Consider the following 24,789-nt stretch of genomic DNA (forward strand, 5'->3'; position numbering starts at 1 on the left):
CACTATACAGCAAATATCTTAATTTTCATTTTTTATATGAGCATATTCGTATTTTCAAAACAGAGTGATAATGAATAGCCAATTTGGGGTAACTTTGAATACTACATAATGTTTTTATTTCTTAAATTATGAATGGACTAACATATTATAAGGGAGTAAAGATCAAATAGATAACAGAATGTTTTTTTTTAGTATGTAGTAGAATTTTATTTCAAATCGGTTCATGTGACAAAAATTACATACTTAGTTTGAAACCTAGTTTTTTTAACACAATACCATATACTACATTTACAAAGTTGTATTACATAAGTTGGAACATCAACCATTACTATCCTCTAATTCTTCAAATGACTCTCACTTGCTTCATATAAAGTCAATTTTTTAATATCAAGCTTATGATAATTATTTTTTTCATAGATGAGGCCACACCACTGAAGATGGTAAGGTTTGTTGCATTTGTCACATTGAATCCACACGTCGTTGCTTAAACTCCACCCATTTTTGTTACAAAGAGCACATCTATCAATATCTTTGTTGTTAAGCTCTTTTGAACTTGATGGCATTGACTTATCTAAACAATAAATTTTCTTTCTTAGTTCAGCCTTTAGACTACATCTTTTATTTTTGCAAGTAGATTTGTCCTTAAGCCTAGATTGTTCTAAAGAATATCTAAAATGGATTCACTAAGAAGCATTACGGTATCTTCATGACCACGAGCTTTTTTTTTTCCTGGAATATGTTCTATCATCTCTTTTTGTTCATAAGGTAGATTCCTGTTGCTCCAAATTCAGAAATTAAAGCTTCTGGCTGCAAAGTGTTAATTAGCTTGTTTAAAATTGCAGGTATGTGTAATTTAGAAATAGTCCCTTTGGTACGACTTTCTATTCTTCACTTTAAAAGAATACTTCTCTACGACTGTTGTTGGCAGAGTTGGAATGTATTTAGGGACATTGTTATAAATTTGATTGGGAGGCTGAATAAGTGCAAGTTTCATAAGTGTGAATTGTATATAAATTGTACATAAATGCGCTAAAAGATTTTGCAAACATTAGCATAAGTGTGAACTGGCATAAGTGCAAACCATTGCAAAAACTGGCATAAGTGCGAACTGGCATAAGTGCAAATTGGCATAAGTGCGCCAAAAGAGTTTGGCAATAGTGAAGCAAATATTGGCGTAAGTATGAATTGGCATTTTTTAACTGGCAAGTTTTATTATATTAGGCGTTTCAATATATTGTAGAAAAAACTAAGTTTTTAAAACAAAGAAACAAAACTAACAAAAAATAGAAATTAAAAAAAATTTAAATAAAAGCAAAGAGTAATAATAATTTAAAGAATTGTCTACTGTTTATATTTTTGTTTTTTTAAGGTTTTTGTTATTTTCAGCATATATGGATAAGGTAAAGCAAAAAAAAACAAAAACAATTTTAAATCTTCATTAAAAAAAGGATGATTTTCCTTTATTTTATTAATTTTTTTAAAGAGGAAAGCAAAAATATAAATTGCTATCTATTTGTAAAATATGTTTGTGTAATTTTAATGTTACAAGTATAAATTGTCCCTATATGAATAGGTCTATGTAATGCATCCGTATATGTTTATATACACTCATGTTTATATACACTCACATGTATATAAGCTTTACTTTTACATTACTTTTTTAATTATATAATTATGTTTATTAGTTAACATACCTTTAGCTTATTTGGATAAGGTGTTTACTTCATAATTGGAATGTCTGTTGTTTAAATCCCACCACTATCCAATATCTTATTGTTTTTCTTTTAAATATTACTGCTCATTCGCTTTGTAACTAGTTATCTTTTATTTTTTTTTTGTATATAAAAAATTATTGCTGTTGTATGTTTTTGAATGATACACATCTCTTTACATTCAGATTTTTTATACCATTTAAGCCTCTTAGTGTATTTTCTAAGTAAGGCGCCCACAGATATATACATTGTTTTTAGGCTCCAATTATGTCATGCCGTCTACACATTTTTCACATAGTCTTAATTGTTTCATATTACCTTTCTATTTCTGTATGTTTTTCATTCCCAATCTTTTAGCACTTTGTAATTTTGGATACCTGTTGCTTTTTAACATTCAGCTCAGTGGGCTTAGTTCTACTCGCCCCCTTCATTTTTGCTTGAATTTTATGCTTTTATAATGGAGATCTGTCCAACACCTTTTAATAGTTTTTGGCTAACTCTTACTCTAATATAATGTGCTCCATTAAAGTAACTGGTTTTCAAGTCTCATTGCGAATGTTTAATGTTAATGTAACAAGTATATGTATTGCAACACAAAAAAAGTATTGAAACGCCTAATATAATAAAACTTGCAAACAGCCATGACTAAGTTGTCTAAAATAAAAAAACTTATATGTGTACATACAAGACGAAAAGCCGTACATGTTTCCTGGGAAGGCTTGCTTCCTATTAAGGCCTGTAATATATTAGACAATAGTTATTGTCTGTAATACAAAGACAATAGTTATTTTCTATATATAATATATTATCATTTATTATCAAAAATAGTTAACTCTTAATTGCCAATAAGCAAAAGTTAATTTTGCTTATTTTACTAGTAATTAAATGGCAGTTTTAAACACTAAACAAGTTACTAACTGTAATTACTTTTTGACTCAAGTTACTAATTGTATTAACTTTTTGACAGGATATGAAAATGTTGAACATCAATCAAAAGTCAATACAATATGCCAGAGCAAGTTAACAAGCTGCTAGATTGGGCAGTCTATGACCATAATTAAAAAAAATGATTTTAACTATCCATTTGAGTGGTAAACTAATGAAGGTTTTGACAACTCTTGAATATGTCTACCAATCTTTTTATTAGTTGTTCAATTTCAAAACTTTTATCTGTAGTAGACATCTGCAGTTTTTAACCTGATCATCCACTAAAATGGTTCAAAGCAAGATTTGAAATATTTCTTGGCACCAGAGATCTTGTAATGTAATTTTCATGAAAATTTTTTCTAGTTATTTGTAATTTTAGTTATGTTACTAACCAAAGATCCTACTTTTTGGGAAATAATATATAATCATATTAACATGCATGAAATAGATAATTTAAGGATTATAAATTGCAAAAAAAAAAAGGGATATCTGAAAAATTGGAAAATTACCCAATTAAAAAACGTGCTAAAGCTATTAGCATTGTATGAAACATTAAAATTGATTTTTGTTTAAAATTGATTAAGTGGAAAGTTTGAGGAATTATTTATTTAAAAATTTTAATTAGAGATTAATTAATTAATAATAAAAATAATAATAATAAAGATATATTTTAAAATAAGTCATTAAATTAGTTTATATATATTTTAAATAATAATTTAACATAAGTTTAAATTAGTTTTTATATATTTTTAAACTCCTCTGTCTTTAAATCTGTATACATATCTGCATAAGAGTTATGAGCATTTAGTTTATAAGAAAATATTGAATAAGATATAAAGGTATTTTATATCTTATTTCACAATTTCCTTTATTTAAAATATTTGATCACCGCTAAATTCCGTTAGACTGTTATGATTAGCAGTTGTTTTTTAATAATTTTGTCATACTTTATCGTGCTTTTTTTTTCAATTTTTATCTGATGATTTATAAAATGAATTAAAATACTAAAAGTTTAAATCATAATCTTTAATAATGATAAAATGTTGTTTTATAATACGATTTTTTTGTTTTGTTTTTGAAACTTAGTTTTTTCTGCTAAGTATTGAAACACCTAATATAATAAAACTTGGAAACAAATTAAATTGAATTTTATGCTTTTATAATGGAGATCTGTCCAACACCTTTTAATAGTTTTTGGCTAACTCTTACTCTAATATAATGTGCTCCATTAAAGTAACTGGTTTTCGAGTCCCATTGCGAATGTTTAATGTTAATGTAACAAGTATATGTATTGCAACACAAAAAAAGTATTGAAACGCCTAATATAATAAAACTTGCAAACAGCCATGACTAAGTTGTCTAAAATAAAAAAACTTATATGTGCACATACAAGACAATCTTATCTTTCTACCTCAATGATGTGCTACAACATCGACTAAGGGTTTGGGTTAAGATCTCATTCTATTCCTCAATATTATTTAATATCAAAAAATTTGCAAGAAATTCTGATAAACAAGCACGTCTGTTCTTGATTGATGATTTGTTATTGTTCCACAAAGTGATGACATTTTATAAATTATTGCAAAAATAATGGAGTTTTCTAAAAGTTTTTTTTGTTTATTAAAAAGAAATTAATTGATGTATTTATTCACTTAAGATAATTATCAATATCAAATTAGATAAAAGTATATGAATTTATTTTTAAAAGCTCTTTAGGCATTTTATAATTTTGTTTGTTTTGTCATAATTTTTTTCAATTTATTTTAATAATTACTTTAGTGAAAAAGTTAGTTATTTACTTTCTTATTTTAGAGTTAATATAATTTATATTGCATTAAACTTTAATTTAGTGTTATAATTTAAGTTTTAGATTGATAAATTTTACTATTTACTGTTTGTAATAGTGTTTAACTACTGAATCATTTTTATACTATTTAAAGTTATTGTTGTTTGTCATGTTATTTAAAGTTATGTTTGTTCGTCTTTATTTAATAAATTAAATTTTATTAGATTAAAAATATTTTGTTTTGTTTAATTTATTCTATAAGTATATTTAATAGTTTTAAAATTATTTTTAAGTTTTTTTTTTTTCTCATTTTGTTGACAGCACTATGAAAAATATTGTTACACTCAATTTTATCATGTTTTGGAGTCCATTTTTGGTTTACTTTAGATAAATGTCCCATGCAATGTACCTGGTATAGACAGTTCTTTTCTTGCAATGGACACTGAAGAAGGTGTTGAAGTTATATGGAATGAACTGATGTTTTCTGAAATTAAAGCCTGGAAGAAAAAAGAGGTTTCTTATGAGTTTTTATAGATGAAGATAAGATTTTCTGATTAGTCTTTATAAATGAAATACAGTGTAAAATAAAAAAAATTTGATAAGTGATTTTTTTATACTTTATGATTACTCTGTTATTTTAAGAACATTTTGAAAATTATTTCTTTAATTCAAAATTATATATATATATATATTTTGAATTAAAGTTATATATATATATATATATATATATATATATATATATATATATATATATATATATATATATATATATATATTATTTGTATAAAATAAATATATATATATATATATTATTTATATAAAATAAATATATATATATTATTTGTATAAAATAAATATATATATATATATTATTTATATAAAATAAATATATATATATATATATTATTTGTATAAAATAAATATATATATATATATATATATATATATATATATATATATATATATATTATTTATATAAAATAAATATGTATATATATATTATTTGTATAAAATAAATAAATATATATATATATATATTATTTATATAAAATAAATATATATATATATATATTATTTGTATAAAATGAATATATATATATATATATATATATATATATATATATATATATATATATATATATAATTTATATAAAATAAATATATATATATATATATTATTTGTATAAAAAAAATATACATATTTTTTTGCTTATATAAACATATATAAGCAAATGCTTATATATGTTTATTTAGGCATTTGCCTACTAGTTATTTTTATAGCATAAAGCTTTTTTAGAAAAAGAAATAATAAAATAAGGAATAGTGAAAGAAAAGATTGCTGCTTCATGCCAAACCTTCAGTTGACGTAGCGGCACTCCTTTGTGGCAGAAGATTATAAGATGAATGTACTAAAGCCCTTGGCAGCAGGCCATTTCAGTCTAATGTCACCTTTCTAGTAAATAAACACACATTTATAGGTGTATATGCATATGTGTGTGTGTTTGTGTGTATGTATATACATATATATATATATATATATATATATATATATATATATATATATATATATATATATTATATATATATATATATATATATATATATATATATATATATATATATATATATATATAGTTCAGTATATATATAGTTCAGTCACCATGAACTTCAGTCATTAAAGAAAAAATTTAGAAAAAGCATGCAGAACTTAAATTTTACATCTAAAACAACAAGAGAGACAACTAGCAGGAGTGTTGTGAAATGTAGATATGTGAAAAACCAAGCAATGTAACTGTGTAAATAAATCAATTTGTCCATTAAACAAACAGTGTTTGCTCAACAATATTGTTTACCAAGCTACTATTAATAATGAAGGTAACAAAAAAGTATATTTTGGTATTAGTCACACATCATTTAAATTAAGATATGCTAATCATCTAAAATCCTTTGCTTCAGTTAAATACAGAAACGACACTGAACTTTCAAAGGAAGTATGGAGCTTGAAAGATCAAAACATTTAACGTATCTTAACGTGGAGAATAATTAAATGTTGCAGACCCTATAATCTTACAACAAAAATATGCCACCTCTGTCTCTATGAAAAATATGTAATTTTATCACATAGTGGAACAAATTTATTAAACAAAAAGAATGAAATTGTATCTCAGTGTCGACATTCAAAGAAATTCTTGCTCTCTTTATTTGACACAGGAGACTAGTAAACTATAACGGCTTCTTGTTTTGTTTTTATTCAGATTTGTTTATCACGTCTGAATCCGTTCTACGGTATTTAATTTTAAGTTTTTTTAAACGGTTTTTTGACGTTTTTTGTTTGTATTCACGGCTGATGATTGCCTTTGGGCATGAAACTTTAAGTCCCGCTATTTAGTTGTTTTTATTCATTTAATAACATAAAGTATAAATTGCTCTTTTATTTTATTTTATAATATTGAGCACTGTCATACGAACAAGAGTATTTGTATTTTACACCGCAATACTAACCTCACACACACACATATATATATATATATATATATATATATATATATATATATATATATATATATATATATAAATATATATATATATATTTATATATATATATATATATATATATATATATATTGCTCTCGCACTCATTTACTCCTGCCTTGGCAGGAGTAAATGAGTGCGAGAGCAATAACTGCAATAACTGTGCTTTAATAAAGGATTGCAGTTTATTATGCAGTCATTAGTAAGCTGACCAACATCCTCCTTTTATTTGTAGAAGAGCCCAGCACCAAACCTAATTAAAATTTAGATTTTTACAACAAAAATAGAAGGGCATTAATTACCTTATTATTAGTTTATTTTTTAAATGACTTTTTTTATCTTTGTTACATTAATAATGCTTTTCTTTTATTAACAATTTTTCGAACTAGACCATATTGTCATTAATGCTATCATTAATGCAAAAAAGTCAATCTGAACTTTGTTTTTTTTATTTTATGTAGTTTGCAAAAGTTTTTTTAATTTTTCTAATTAATATCTATAAAAAAAAGAGGTTTATATTTATAAAAAAATTATACTTTTGCGAAAGCCATAAATCGCTTCTGTAAATTACTTTAGGGAGGAATGAGCTAGAGCTAAAGCTCTCATTTCCCACCGAGGCCTGTATGTGTATATAATTATGTATATATAATATATACATATATACATATATATTTTAAATATATATACATTATCTATGTATATTATATATATATATATATATATATATATATATATATATATATATATATATATATATATATTTATATATATATATATATATATATATATATTTATATATATATATATACATATATTTTAAATATATATACATTATCTATATATATTATATATATATATATATATATATATATATATATATATATATATACATATATTTTAAATATATATACATTATCTATATATATTATATATATATATATATATACAGTAGTGGCCAAAAAATTAAGGCACGCTACGTTTTTTAAACTTTTTTAACTTATTTTTTATTTATGGCATTATTACCTTGGATACAAATAACTTTTTTATTATATTTTAATTTTTGAAGATATTTTGATTTATTTTACACCATCAGGTTGCCATAGTTGTGATATTATGGGTAAAAAGCGTGATATTAATGACTTTGTTAAAGGTAAAATAAATGCACTATTTTTGGAGGGCTATTCTCAAAGTAGTATAGCAAAACAATTAAAAATATCAAGATGTCTCGTGCAAAATGCTTTACGTGTGTTCAAGACTATTCAAATCGCAAAAATTATGGTAGAAAATGTGTGAGTACATCACGAGAAGACCATTTTTTAAAGAAAGTTGTTAATAGTGAGCCCCACACAACATCAGCAAGGTTATCACAACTTGCTATTGAAAGGGGACTTACTATTATTTCGAGAACAATTAGAAGAAGGTTGTGTTATGACTTTGGTCTAGTTGCAAGAAGACCAGCTAAAAAATCTTTATTAACTCCATCTCAATTTCAAGCTAGGATTAAATTTTGTAAGAGTTTAAAAGACAAGACACTGGAATGGTGGGAACGCGTAATGTTTACAGACAAAAGTACGTTTCAACAGATTAGAAGCACGGGCTATAATTATGTTAGAAGACCTGTGGGAGAATGCCTGAATCCAAAGTATACCATAAAAACAGTAAAACATCCTCCATTAGTCATGGTATGGGGAGCAATCACAGCGCAAGACCGATGCGGGTCGCACATCTTTAAAAAAGGTGAAAAAGTCAGTGCACAAAAGTATCTAAGTGTATTGAAAGACAAAGTGAAACTGCACATGGAAATTACTAAAGCCAGCATTTTCCAGCAAGATTCAGCACCTTGTCATACAGCTAAAACAGTTAAGAAGTGGTTTACTGATGATAAAATTAAATTATTATCTAATTGGCCCTCAAGTTTACCCGATTTTAATGTTATCGAGAACTGCTGGAATATAATGAAGCAGAAAGTTGCAGCACATCAGCCAAAATCTGAAGAACGTCTTCAAAAAGTTAAAGAAGTGTGGACTAATGAAATCACTCGAGAGTTTTGTAAAACAGTAGTACATAGAATCCCAAGAAGAATTCAAGCTGTGCTTGATAATAAGGGACATCCGACAAAGTATTGAATTATAACATTCAAGTCATTTAAACTGAACTATTGCTATAATTTGGTGCTATAACTATTATTTTATTGAATATTAACAACTTTTTATAATTTTTATCTTTTTTTTTTTTTTTTTTTAACATTTTCTATTGTGTTTATTTAATAAAAAATTTACACTACAAATTTTGAGTTATTTTTTATGATGTGCCTTAATCTTTTGGCCACTACTGTATACATATATTTTAAATATATATATATATATATATATATATATATATATATATATATATATATATATATATATATATATATATATATATATATAAATATATATATATACATACAGGGCTCGGCTGCAGTAAATGAATGTGAGAGCAACGAAATGTTCTCCTAAAACGAACATGGCGAGCCATGTGAGCTGCTCCTCTAAACAGCTTCTTAGGAGAGCTTTTGATTTTATTGCGAGCTTTCTGTTTATTCATTAAAATTTATATTTGATTTTAAATTGATACTAAATAATGAGTTTTTCTCACTTTAGTTTGCTAAATTTATTTACAAATAAAAAAAAACGTACAAACTTTAAGAAATTTATATTAAAATAGTTAAAAATAAAATAAAAGTTGTTTTCATTTCTTTTTTAAAACTTTAAAAAATAATATCATATTAAGTATTTAATAATATGTTAATAAAAATGTCATATTATTGGCATTGTTAAACGCACAAGAAAAAATAAAAACTATAATAAACATATTAGTTAATATAATTTAATATATATTCTATTATTAATTCTATATATTCTATTAGATTGTATACTTTTCAGCAAAACTGCTTTTAATATGCAAAAGTGCTTTTAATATGCAAATAAACATTACTTCACTTTAAGAAAAATAAGAAAATTAAAAGAAAAAAAGCTCACATTACTTCACTTTAAGATAAATAAGAAAATTATAGAAAAAATTAATCGTAATGTTTAAGCATTATTTCTTTTAAAGTAATTGCAAATGCATTCATTTTAAGTAAAATTTTGCATGCTCGGTTAACGCATGCAAAAACCATGTTAAAACATTACTTTCTTTGATAGTGTACTTAGTTCTTTTACTTAAAAGTAACGCTATTTAAAGAAATAATCATGTTTTAGCACGGTTTTTCAAGTCTTTAAAATGTGTTTTGAATTTTAGTAACTAATTGTTTTTTATAATAAATAAAAATATATTAATCACATAACTATTTGGAAAAAAAAATTGCTGAAGTAATGCTTGAATTTTTCAAAATTTTGAAATAAAATGTATAAAAAAAGTTATATTTTTTGATTGTGATAGAATGCAGGTAATTTAAGAATTATTAAAAATAATTATTAAAATGGCTGCGTTTTTATTTTAATTGCAATGATAGTTATACTTTTGAGAGAAGAAGTTATACTTTTGCAAGAGCCATAAATTACTCCTATAAACTGTTTTAGGGGAGTGTGGGTGAGAAGCGAAACCTAAAGCTCTCACTTCCTGCCGAGGTCTATATATATATATATATATATATATATATATATATATATATATATATATTATATATATATATATATATATATATATATATATATATGTATATATACATGTACAGGGCCTATCCTAGGAAAAAAATTTGGGCAAAAAAAAGAATTTGCTGTAAAAACGTAAAAAAAAAAAATGTAAATTAAAAAAAGGTCCTTAAATTTTATTTGGGTGGAGCCCAAATATGGTCGATACTATCGAAAACAGTCTAGAATAACCCATGATATATATACATATATATATACAGTGGCGGCTCGCCAATTGGGGCCATAGTGGCCTGGCCCCACCTATATTTATTTAAGATAATTTATTTAAAATAATTTATTTAAGATAATTTTAAGATAATCACCTATACTTATTTAAGATTTATTTGATAATGTTAGTATGTATTTTTATATATGCAAATATGCAATTATCAGCCTAAACTATTTGCAGACAAGTTTTATAAAAATAAATAGTTTGAAGTTAGTTCTAATTTTAAACTATTTTAATTTATAAGTAATACCTTTATTTGCAATTAATTCAAAGTATTGTAGCGTTGTTTTAATTCATTGCCAATAACGGATGGGCTGATTTTCACTGGCCCTATTTATTTTGTTTGTAGTAATATTATTTTTTAAGCGCGCGCAGAATTTATTGTGCTTTCAGATGGGACGAAAAAACGCACCGCAGGGCCTCATTGAACTGGCCCGAAAAGAAAAGAACCATAAAAAACATCACGAATTTTAAAAACTTCATACACCATTTTTAATTCTCGATTTTAAGAGTGAAGAATTTAGTTTAAAAGTTTTGTTTACTCAATAAAGTATAGTAATATTAGGAAACTTTATAACATTAAATGTAAACATTTATTTGTAACAATAATGTAAACACTATACATTTGTTAATATTGGAATTTCACTGTGAATATTAACAGTGTTTATATTGCAATATTATCAGTGTTAGTATTAATTTCTTAAACTGGATATGTAAATAAAAAATTTACCAAGTAGTTATTAGGAGTATAAATTAACAGGAATAAGAACATGGCAAAAATATGATATTTAAAACAATGTAACAGAAATTACTGGTATAAATGTTGGTCTGACATAAACATTTAAAGAGATACAGTTAGGTAAAAGAAATTAGTTTTTAATATTTTTCAGAAACTTGATTTTCTAGGACAAGTCATTTTATTCTATAATTATAAACAGGAGTAATAAAAATTATAAGTTTGGAAATTTTATAGTTTAGAAAATTGATTTTAAAATATCATAGAAAAGTTCTGCATTTCTTTTATAATCAACAATCTTGTACATTTTATAATATTTGTTAGTGAACTACATTTTTAAGGCATATATTGTTTTATTTATTTTTAAAAATTTTAAAGCTTATTATTTTTTTTCTTACAGAGAAAAAAATTGTGGCTCAGCCATATTAATGATGATCTTGATTTGTGTATTGTTTGGCAAGTTTGTATGTTGTGACACGAGAAAGCTTAGTCATTTCTACAAATATAATAAGAGCTACTGCACTTTTGAAATTCTTGTTCTTTTCTCAATGAGGGATTGCTAAAGTTTATTTTTTCCAAATAGCTTATGTATCATATTCTGTGGCATAATAAATCAGCCATTGAAAATTGTTTACATTGTTTGGTGGCAGTTTAGTCATTCTATCTTTTAAGTTGTCAATTGGATTGACGCTGAAACAGAGCCAATATCAACCATGATAATAAGCATTAAACACAAGTTTTAAAGACTGGATTTTCAAATAAAGATTAAAATTAGTCAATATTATTATTAGTTCGATACAACAAAGGTACAAACAACAGAAGATATAAAGAACATTTTTTTTCAATCACCAAAACTCTACCACTGGTGGTACTGTTACATTTCATAATATATCTTCAATAATTGCTACTTCCAAAAAGGCACCAATTAAAAAAATATACAAAGTTAGATTATTTAAAAATGTTGGATATTTACTGTTGCCATCGAAATAAAAAAATTAGAGTATTTTATTGAAATGTTTTTTTTTTTTGGGGGGGGGGGGGAAATAAAGCTAAAGTCAAAGAACTAAAACTATGTATAATATAAAATATATTAAGTTTTTATCTTCAATTACATAAAATTGTTAAAGCATGTATAGACAATGTAAATAATCTTAAGAAGTTTACTATTATTTATGACTGACATTCTAAATGTTGTATTTAAGAATTATGGATTTAATTAACTAAAATATGTGTTGTATTATGAATAGATTCTTTAAAAAATTTTTTATGTTGTAAAAGTATCTTTATTGTTTTTGTTGACCCTTTCGTCATCAGAGAGTTAAATGTATATGTAATGTTACATTCTTTATCATTTTATCGATTATTAATTAAGATTAAGAGTCCTTGACTGAACTACTGTTGATAAAATTTTGAATCATGCCAAAGTCATATTCTAGTTACAATATAGTTTAAAGTTATCTTATTATAATAATTTAGGTTCATTAATAAGATAATTTAACATGAACAAAATTGATAGTTTATTGGCAAAACGTTTCTCGTCATTGGGCCTTTAAGAAAAACTAGAAATCAAAAATCTTGGGGCATACCAACCAAAAGGTGTTCGTATAACTCAAGTTGATGGTAAAAAAACACGAACATTTTGTCTAACATGGTTTGAAAAAAAATCATGGTTAAGTGTAAGTGATGAAAAAAATTCGTTGTTTTGTTTTTATTGTGTTTTGTTTGGTGGTGAGAGCTTGTGGGCAGAAAATGGCTGTAAAGATATGAAACATCTTTCTGAGCGAATACAAAAACACGAATCCAGTAAAACACATAAGTAATTCGTTGCAGTTTCAAATGCTCGGAAAGACAAACATTTTATCGACAATTGATGCTGGATACAGTCTTAGCATAAAAAAATTTAAAGAATTAGTTAACAAAAACAGACATACATTATCGAGGGTTATAGATTGTATAAAATTTTGTGGTGTACACGAATTGCCCTTAAGAGGACGAAACTATTGACTCAAATAATCGAGGGGTATTTTTAGATATGGTTTCATACACAGCTACATTGGATAGTGTGTTTAGCGATCATCTTAAAGATTCAAAAATAACAAAAAATCTTCGAAAACACACCAAAATGACATTCTAGAATGTATGTATAAAGTATACATAGAAGAAATTAAACGTGAGATTGATAAAGCAAAATTTGTTTCCTTGCAAGCAGATGAAACAATTGATGTATCTTGTCGTTCTCAGTTCGTCATTATTTTGCGTTATTTAAAAGCTTATAAACCAGTTGAAAGATTTATAGCATTTATTGATGTTCAGGATAGAACTGCTATGGGTCTTACAAATGTATTAAAAGAAGTATCAAAGTTGATAGAGATTTTTTTAGTCACACCTGTGTCTACAGCCGATGCTGAACGGTGTTTTAGTACTTTAAAAAGAGTTAAGACACTTTTGAGAAATTCCATAGGTCAAGATCAGTTGAATGCATTAGCTGTACTATCAATACATAAAGATCATTTATAGGATATTGATCAGTTTAATCAAAAAGTAATTGAAATGTTTTCTCTTATGAAACAGAGAAGAGCAGAATATTTGTATAAATAATATGCTTAAATCATTATTTTTAACATCATTCTTTATTTCAAAATATATTATACCTTTATGAAAATTATAGTGTTAATCGTAATTTTTTATATTTATGACTTACTTCAAACTAACTAAAAGTTTTTACCATAAAGTTAAAATTAAAAAAAATCTAAAGAAGAAATATCAAAATCTGTTCAAATCATAATGCACCACTATCAGGGCAGTTTTCAGTCAGTTTTTGCTGCTTTTTACGTAGGTTTAAAAGATTCAATGCCATTAAATACTTATGCTTTATTTTGGGAGTATGCTAGCGCTTAACTCTCTCAACCAATCAAAAAATTCCTAACAAACACCTAACAGTTACGCTGACAGCGAGTTGTTGCGATATTTTTTGGTTAATATTTGCTGGCCCCACCAAAGTTTATTGTCATTGGCTGCCACTGTATATATACATATTTTTTTTGTTAATTCCCCTCCCCAAGGAACAGAAGGCCACAAGGAGGCTACTTAATTGTGGTTATAACCCTCTCTCAGCTCTATAACTCCGAAACATGAACCTTGAGGAAGGTTGCTGCGTGGATGAACAAGTTGAGAGCGGTTCATGTCAGATATACTATTTTATATACATTAAGTTTTAGTATACATATTCATTTTAGTATACATATTACAGGCCTTGTTACGAGATTTCGCTGCGTAACGAAATATATTTTGTATTGTTAGAAGTTATATTGCGTCACTAGCGACTTTTCAAGTACCGCATTGTAATTAAAGTAATTTTATTAACGCGTTAAAAATCATACAAACAGTTTTTTTTTTCTCACTATAACAAAAGTTACAAATAAAATCTAAGTTCCTATTTGAAAAATCATTTTTATTATTTCTTTCAAATATGAACTAAATTTTATTCTGAAAAAAATATTTTTTTCATAAAATGTAAAAAAATATTTGTTTGTTTTTTTATAATTTTACAGTTGGTTTTTGGTTATTTTATTAACAGTTAATAAATTTTTTTCTTATTTATTTTGTGAACTCTTTTTAATAATGTTTATAAACAATAAAGAGTTTTTTTTAATTATTTATCAGTTACCGATAACATATTCATGATCATAGTTTATTTTCATAAATTAAACGAACTTCATTAAAACTTTACGTTGAATAATTTGAATTGAAAACTTTACGTTATTGAATAAACAAAATATCTTGTTAATAAAATATTTACATCAAAATAAATCGTGCATTTTTTAAACTATTATGACAAAAAATAATTTTTATATTTAAAAGGAATTTATATATTTAATTCTTTAAGATAAAACTTAAAAGACTTTATTTTTTTTAAATAATTTTTAACAACAACAACAAAATTATTAAACAAACTGTTTCTTTAACAAAAAATCTATTAGTTTACAATTGCGGTTAAATGCTTTTACTTACGGCTTTATTTTTTCTGAATAAACGTCACATTAACGACATCAAAAGATAATTTAAATATTTTAAAAGATAAAAGTTTTTGTGTAGCGCAAAACTGCTGAATGCGTAGGCAAATCGGCTTTTTGCATGCAAAATGCGAGCTGTGTAACGCTTCTTAACAAGGCCTGATATTAGTAGGGATGTCTGGAATAGCATTTTGAAAATACACAGCCAGTTACCAAATAACCCAATAATTGAAAATTATCTGACCTGATGTTTTTTAGATATTTGCATCTATGGGTAGATGTTTTTATTACAAAACCTACAATGTGTATTTTGTATAATATTTTAAAATATTAAACAAAAATTTAATTTTAATTCTAAAATGAAAAGTTTTGTTTTAAAACTTTTTAAAATAAATGATCCTTTTAAATCAACATCAGTTAGTATTTTATATAGAAATTAAATAAGCAGGGGATCTAATAATTCTAGTGAAAAATTGTTTTCCACAACTCTACTGCACAATCTTTAATTAAAATTGTATGAAAAGGAAAGATAAAATTAAACCTTTGAATTTTTTAACTCCACAAGATTGTTCAATAGGCAGCATGTTAATTGTAAAGAAAATGTGCGAGTTTAGTTGTGAAATGAAAAAGCAAATATCTAACTTTTATAGGCATTTGAATTTTCATTTCACAATTTAATTTAACAAGTTAATTTTGATTAATGTATTCATCAAAATGATGTGAGATATTTATGATAAAAAGTCAAAGCAAATACATAAAAATTCAACTATGACAGTTGCTTTAGATAGCCAATTAGTATTAGTAATACTGAATGGTTGGTTATCATATACTGCTGAAAGAGCTATTCCTCAAATTATTAGCATCACCAGCATCTTCTGCATTTTTGGAGAGATGGTTTTCTAAATTTGGAAATATTTATAATAAAAAGCAATCAAGGCTGTTGCCTCAACACAGAGAAATGCTGATTACAAAATAAATTTGTAAATTAGTGATCAAATCTGTACTTCTTGTGCGCAGTTAATTCTTATTTATTTTAACTATATAACTTGAAATTTTTTTTTTTAAATCTACTAATATTAGATTATTTTAAAATATTAACACTTAGAATTTGTGTTCTAGGTTTAGAATTGTGTTCTAGTTTGTGTTGATTACTTAATGGTTTGATCAGGTCTAAACTGTGTCTTTAAGGCTGCAGCAATTATTAAATCAATTTTCCTTATTATTGATTAACATTAAATATCTAGTGTAACCAACCAAATAATTTTATTATCTGGTCGCATACTAGATAATATTGGCCCAGATATCCAGCCTGATATTTTTTTACTGTTACATACTTTGTTTTACTAATTTGTTCTTACTATGTTCTTTGTGTTAAAGTATTTCCCAGTTCATACATAATTTATTTAAATACACAGTTCGTTCATATATTGATTTACATTTACAGTGATTATTATTAAAATTGGTTTCTACTAACTTAAGCTCTTTTATTTATTACTCATTAGGAAATATTCAAGAAAATATTTGACAATCTTTCAAAATTAATTGTAAGTTGTTTATTAAGTTTTTTAATTATTTATTAGTTTTTTTTATTCAAATTTATTAATAAAGTAGTTATCTTTTTAAAATCAACTTTTATTTCTTACTGTATCATGGATGTTTCTCTTGGTCATCTCTCAGTGTTTATGTACTAATCCTTTTTAAAATCCTGTTTTTTTTTCAACATCAAACTTTTATTTTTCTCTAATGTTCAAACATTTTTTTTGTTTCTAAAATTTATAGTATTCACAAATAAACAGTGGCTGGTGAACTTTAATTCAGATAAAACTCAATTTTTTTCAGCCAATCATTATCGCAATAGTTTAGATCTTCCTATATTTATATATTTTCTATATTTATTACTCAATGAGTCATCTACCCTTCACCTTCTAGGATTAATTCTTACTTCCAATCTTTCTTGGAAACCATATATCAAATCCATTGCAAAATTAACATCTGCTAAGGTTGCATCTCTTTATCGAGCTTGACACTTTCTTTCTTCCGATTCTTTTCTCTATCTCTATAAATCTCAAATCCGGCCTTGTATGGAATACTGTTGCCATATCTAGGGCAGATCTTCTAATGATGCCCTTTCTCTTTTAGACAAGGTGCAAAAGCGCATTGTAAACATAGTTGGATCTGCTCTTGCAGCCAACCTCCAAGCATTATCACATCGTCATAATGCTGCTTCTCTTTCTCTTTTCTAGAGATACTATATTGGGCACTGTTCTAAAGAGCTAGCGTCTCTTGTGCCATCTACTAAAATTCATTTTCGTGTTGCTCGTCATTCAATTAAGTCTCACTTTTTCTGTTACTTTTCCTAAGTGCTCCAAAAACTCTTATTCGTCTAGTTTTTTTCCTCGAACATCAGTTGCTCGATCATCTTTAATTTGCTTTCTTCATCTTGCTTTCTTGATTCATATAATTTGCAATCCTTTAAATCACCTGTCAATCATTATCTTGTTCTACAATCTTCATCTTTTCACTTCCAGTAACTTCCAACTTTAATAAGTGGTTGCTTGCAGCCTTGTTGGAAGTGAAGATGTTTAAAAAAAAAAATTAAGTGTCAATATATTGATTCCTTTCAGCATTCAAACACTACTTGTTTGAATATTCAAACACTACGTGTTTGAATATTCTTTTTTAGTGTCTAAACATTCTTTTTTTGTGTTTAAACATTTTTTTTTTGTATTTAAACATGCTGTTTTTGTGTTTTTAGCATCCAAATATTGTTACTTTTCATAAATATTGGGTTGATGTTAAAGAAGAGTATGCCAGGGTAAATTTATTAAATCAAGTGTTGTGTCTAATTGTTTAAATTTTTTTTATTGGTTTTGATAGTTAATTGATTTTATAATCTAAGTTTATAAATCCTAAATTACAGCTCATATTTATTTCTGAGTATATGACTTCTGGCTCGTTGCAGCAGTTTCTCAAGAAAACAAAAGCTAATGTGAAGTATTTTAACATCAAGGTAATGCTTTTATAACTATGTTTATCTATAGTCAGCCAAATATATATATTTAGTTATATATATATAGTTAATATATATATATATAGTTTTGGTGAACTATTTAACATTATTAGTAAAAAAGTAAACTGAAAAGTTTTTTTTTATATTTACCACTCTTTATATTATTATGTTATGCTGCTAATATACAAAGAAAAATTTAATACATCAGTTTTTTGTTTTTTGCAACTCAAGTCAGTTAAAAATTTTTTTTAAATGATTGAGACATGGATGTTGCATTTATAAAGATTCATATATATTTTATTTTAAGTTATCGAGTATTTTAAAAGCTATTACTTGAGAATTTTGAAAAACAAATAAAAATTATGATACAATGTTGTACAGGTTGTCCTAAGGCACCAAATTACCGATTTAAGGAAATATAATATAACGAATAAGGAAAGAAAGGTTGAATAATATGCATCAAATTATTTTTATTTTTATTTACTTTTAGTTAATTAAATTACTAGTTTAGTAATAATTAGTTTATTTACTTTGTCAACTAATGTCTCATAACTAACGTCAACTTATCTCATAACTTTATTTAAATTAATTGCTGTTAGATTGCATAATAAAAAGTACTGGTTGCATTATAAAAAGTAGTGATTGCATAATTAAAAGTACTGGTTTCTATATGCATTAAATAACTAGGTCAATTTGTTATAAAAAATTATTTTTTTTGATAATTATGGGGAAATGTTTAAGGGCCTTGAGTTACCCCTAAAAAAATTTTTATTTTTTGAAAATTTCTTAATTCTAGTCGGTGACAAACCCAGAGTTTATTTGGAGATACCGCCTTTTTTTTTTCCAGCAATGTTGGGGAGGGGGGGTGATGTTCCTTAGATTACCGCCCCCCTTCTCCCCTTGTTAAAACCTAGTTAATCATCATTTTTTGTATCATCTATTTAATCATATTTCTTTATCTTGTTTAGTTTTATCCGAAAATAAGGAGTCCATTTAAAGGCATTTCTTTAAATACATGAATTTACTGTTAGACGGAACCATGTTACTTTAGTTGCAATAAGAAAACTATTTTACTTAAGAATTTAAACCATGCTATTTGTAAATAATTATTGAAAATTGTTAAAAATATTTTAGACATTTATTAACTACATTTTAGTAAATTTAATTTTAGCAGTTATTAATGTTTTAGATAATTAGTAATTAAATGCTTAAATCCTTTAAACAATTTTTAATCAATATTTACATTGCATTATACATTTACATAAATTAAATCTCGTAATATTAACAAAATAGTTTTATGTCTTGTATTTAAATAACTATTCAAATAAAAAAACATTTAATAAACATGTTTACTATTATTTTAGTATTAAAATTTTGATTTAAGTACTAAAAAATCTGTTCATTTAACTTTGACTAAAGGTTAATAATTTTTAAGCGATTTAAAGGCGCCTTTTCAATTAAAGACAATTAAAGAAGAGAAAATTATGGTAAATGCAATTTATTAAAATGATATAGTTTTTTGATTAAAAAATTATATTTTAACAAACATATTTTTTTTATATTACATTTTTTTTATATTACATTTAATAAATAAGTTACATACTATGGATTTTTTTAAACATTAGAAGCATTAAAGTTTAAAAATAACTAGATCTTAATAAAACTTTTATTAAGTTATTGTAGTTGTTATTTTTATTATTAGTCAAAAAGAATATGGAAAAGAAACAAAACTTTCTGAAAAAGTTTACATTTCGTTTTTTGTTTTTCTCATGTTAGCTAAAATAGAAAGCTAAAGATTGAAAGTTCATTCATTAAAAAAAAAATTGTGTGATAGTTATTAAGGCTGAAATTTTTTAATTTTGTTTATTTGTTATCAAAAGCAGTTAACTCTTAATTGCCAACAAAGTTTTATTTTACTATGAATGGTTATTTTAAAATCGTTCTATCTTTCAAAAAAGCAAACCTTTTATACTTTTTAAGTGTTACAAAATTTTGTAACAAGTTTTTAAAATTAAGTTTTGTGACAACATTACTTTTTTTTTAAACATTCAGTAACCAAAGTATAGTTACGTCACATAATTGCGTGAAAAAAGCAATTGCTTTTTAATTCATCTCATCACCCTGAAGAAAAAATGAAGCAACTAAAATAAACTGAAAATTATTTATATGCTACTGCATTTAAAACCGAAATTTTTTTTTCTATTTTTAATAAAAGAGAAAAGAAAAGGATTAAAAGATATAATAATTTTTAGGTGCTTTTTTTCGGGTGCCCATACTACTCCCCAGTGGCACTAAAAATATGTCTGGGTTCGTTCCTGTTAGTTTTATTTCATTATATATAATATTTAGAGGGTGGTAGCAGGCATTTAAAAAAAAGTTGTTTTAAGAACCACCCTAATGTATGTATGCATGTATGTATGTACGTATGTTTGTATGTATCTGTGTATGTATGTATGTGTGTATGTATGTTTGTATGCATCAGCATGGAAAATAAGAAATCGAAGGCAAGCGGTCAATTCAACAGGCTAATACATGGAATTGACAGTCAATTGTTTTTTTTTTTTGACAGTCAAAATTTTTATTTTTTTCTTTGTTTACATTTTTGTCTTAGTATTAGTTCTTCATGACAGAACTTTAAAAATACAAAAATTTCTTAATGCTTGAAAATTTGTATTCCTTTCAAAATAATAATTTTAAATAAAATCGCATTTTTAAAATGGAATCTTGCAAATAAAAAACATTTTAACTACCTGTTAATGCTAACAGTTTTAAAAACCTTTTGCACACATAGATTTTCTTTCAATTAAAAAAGAAAGTTTGATAACATTCAAAAAGTTTATAGCTGAATTTTTTTTCAAAATATCAAAACATTTTTTAAAAAACACTTAAAAAATATAAACTGAACACTTAAGAGAAACTGTTTTATGAAATGCTACTATAACAAAAGGTTACGTTCGTTAAAACTAAGTTTTTACTATAAATGTATTTTCAAATATAAGTTTATAGAATTTCTATTGTAAAGTTTTTTCTTTTCAACAGGTGGTTTTGATGGCAACTAAAATAAGAAAAACAAATGTTGTTTGTCTTATTTTAGTCGCCATCATTTCAATGACTTGATGTAAAATGATTCTATTACAATTCAATAATTATAAAAAATGTGCCAACACATAATTAAGTTTATTTAAAAATGATTCATTTATTGCAATGACTTCACAAATGATAGCAAAAGCTACGAGAAAATACATTAAAAAATTGAGTGAAAAAAAAAAAAAATACATTCGGAAGAGAGAAATGTTCTTAGTAACATATAAGAATTTCAAATAATAATAAAATAAGAACTTCTATTATTATCTAAAAAATCTTTAAAGGGATCCCCAAGTGCCAAGACAAGTTGTGTTCATATCATAAATAAACATTAGAAAATAAGTTAAAAGTTAATTAAACTTTCTAAAACAAATTTTTGAATGAGATATTACCAAAAGCATTTGTTGTTTAGCCATTATACTTCTGGTTGAGAGCCTAATTTTAGGCTCTCAACTGGTAATCAATCAGTAATCAATTTTTTTATAGACAACACTAAGTACAATATGACAACATAGTTAAATTTTGTAAGATTTAAAAATCTTTATTTTTTAATAAATTCAGGAAATCATTTTAAAAATGATCTTATATATATGTTTAACTTATGTTTATAATAATTTATGTTCCTAATTTAAGAAACCGTTTTTAAAGTTATCCAATATATATTTTTCAGATATATATAAAATTGATATTAAAAACTTGAATCTTATATTTTAGTTTAATTGCCAAAGGGGAAACCCCTACATTTTAAACTTGTTTTAAGTTTTTTGAAAGAAACTTTTTTTATTGGCGTCAAATATAAAAGCATTAATCAGATCAGATTTTAAAAATATAAATAGTCAAAGAGCCGGAAATTTCCTTTGTGGAAAAAAAAATGGTGTTAAAAATTAAGTTAATTAAACTTTCTAAAACAAATTATCATCCAATAATTTGATTTAGAAAGTTTAAATAACTTTTAACTTATTTTCTAATGTTTATCTATGATATGAACACAACTTGTCTCTGCATTTGGTGAGCCCTTTAAGGTTAATGAGTATTGAATTTAATGTTAAAGAATAAAAATGATTTCTCATTTTATATCTCTGCTTATTAATACCAGTTTAAAAACTGCTAATGTTAATTAGTTGATATTAATGTTATTAATATTAACTCTTCTGCCTAAATACTTTTTAAACTGGTCACTTAATACTAAGAAGTCAATGGTTTTATGAAACCGTTATAAAAACTGCCGTTATATAAAACGAGTTTTTTACTAAATATGTTTTTTAAGATTCATATTACAGAAAGTACAAAAGGGCAATTATTATTTATAAGTTTCTCTATAAATTTATTCATTCATTGTAATTTGTAGCAAAACTTACGAGAAAATGAAAAAAAAAGATTTAAAGAATAAATAAGAAGATAACTAAGTTAAAAAATGTTCTTACTTAAATTCAGCACTTATTATATTATTATATTATTATTAAAATAATGTATTAAATATTGTATTAATATCATAAACAATAAAACTATTTTAAACACTTTTTCAAAATTTAAATGATTTTGAAAAATTTTATAAACCGAAACAAATAGAGCACTTGGAAAGAAGTTCAAGAAACAAAAGTAAAATTCAAAATTTAAAAATTAAAAACTCAAAAAAATTAAAATTTATTAGTTATAGTGTTATAATCATTCAAATCAATGTTATATGTTCACCCTGATTTTTTTGTTGGGACTTTGATTACTGCAATAAACTCGACAATGGTACCCAACAGGTATCATCTCTCTGTGGCCAAATAAAGTTTTGAGAAGGACCGTTAGAGTACATAAACTTAATTTGAATATCATTTGTAGTAATATCTATCTCTGTAACCATGTCTATCCACCACAAGGAATCGTACTTGCATGCAACAAAATCATTTAGATTTGGTACAATTACAACATCAGACATTACTGCTTTTGACAGTATAAATCTGTCAACAAATTAATGTTCGCTTGTTCTTTTAAAACTAATTTGAAATTTTGAAATAGGTATGCAGTTTTTCCAGTTTCAAATCGCTCCTTTAGTTGCTGTCGCCTTGTGTAACCTGTTTTTTTGGTAATTTTATAAAATATGATTGTCTTTATATTGGTGATGCAAAACTCAAGCATATCATCAGCTGTCAATATTTGGTTTTCTAATAGTCTTTGCAAACTTGCTCTTACTGTTATTCTTTTGATGGTACCACCTATGTTATCACAAGTGGATTTTCCATGGCTGGTTGCAAAAATTACCCATTCAGCTGAAATCTCGAAATCTTCCTTATGGTGGCATAGATTTATAAAGTTTTTATAGTTTTTATAATAGCAGAACATCCATCAGAAAAATAATAAATTTTATTGATACCAACTAAATATTCTTTAATGTACTCTACAATTTTTTTTTGAAATTCATACACAAAGCATGTATCATGATCATTGTCATCACTTAAAAAACAGATCGACTTATGCTGAATATTTGTTTTAGAAATTTCCTTAAAATATATAACAAACAGGAGGTAGTGTACATTGTTGTTTATTCCAATGATAACTTTATATTTTTGTATCTTGCAAAACGAATCGATAGTTCTTTGCAAAATCTGCCTTTATAATACATTCATTGTAACCTAAATTAATTTTTAGCTCTTTCAAATAGCAAGTTTGGCATTTAGCAATATATCAATGTGAAGTTAGTTGATTAATGTGAGAAACAATCATTTCTTTATATTCAAATAAATTAACTGTCTGAGTAATTAATTGTGATCTATCAGTACTTTGGCATTGATTAAATTGAATTTCTTCTTCTTCATCAATCTCAATAACTTCCTCATCTAAAAATGTCTTTAAGTTATTATAACCTGGACATTTGGCACATCTATAAACCATGCATTCATTATTGCTTGTATCACATAATAATTTTGACATTAAATCTTTGTATGTAACAATCCATTGGACAGCATTTACAAGCAATGTTGAATTTTGATGGTAAATACAAACACATACACAGTGTGTACTATTTGGCTCCACACTAATACACCATTTTGGACGCAAACTACAAAACTTTGAAAATATTATTTTAAAATTAGGGTATT

At 25.0% G+C, this 24,789-nt stretch overlaps 1 protein-coding gene across 1 annotated transcript in view; it reads left to right on the top strand.

Annotated features, from left to right (window-relative positions):
• Positions 1–24,789, top strand: part of LOC100210041 (nuclear receptor-binding protein) — a 66,763-nt gene that overhangs the window by 485 nt on the left and 41,489 nt on the right. Inside the window, exons 2-5 of the mRNA XM_065816754.1 lie at positions 4,813–4,938; positions 17,112–17,153; positions 18,365–18,424; positions 18,530–18,619. Coding sequence (XP_065672826.1) covers positions 4,813–4,938; positions 17,112–17,153; positions 18,365–18,424; positions 18,530–18,619 — 318 coding nt within the window. The remainder of the gene's footprint in view (positions 1–4,812; positions 4,939–17,111; positions 17,154–18,364; positions 18,425–18,529; positions 18,620–24,789) is intronic.

Source organism: Hydra vulgaris, chromosome 13 (genome assembly GCF_038396675.1).
Source record: "Hydra vulgaris chromosome 13, alternate assembly HydraT2T_AEP".
Taxonomy (NCBI): domain Eukaryota; kingdom Metazoa; phylum Cnidaria; class Hydrozoa; order Anthoathecata; family Hydridae; genus Hydra; species Hydra vulgaris.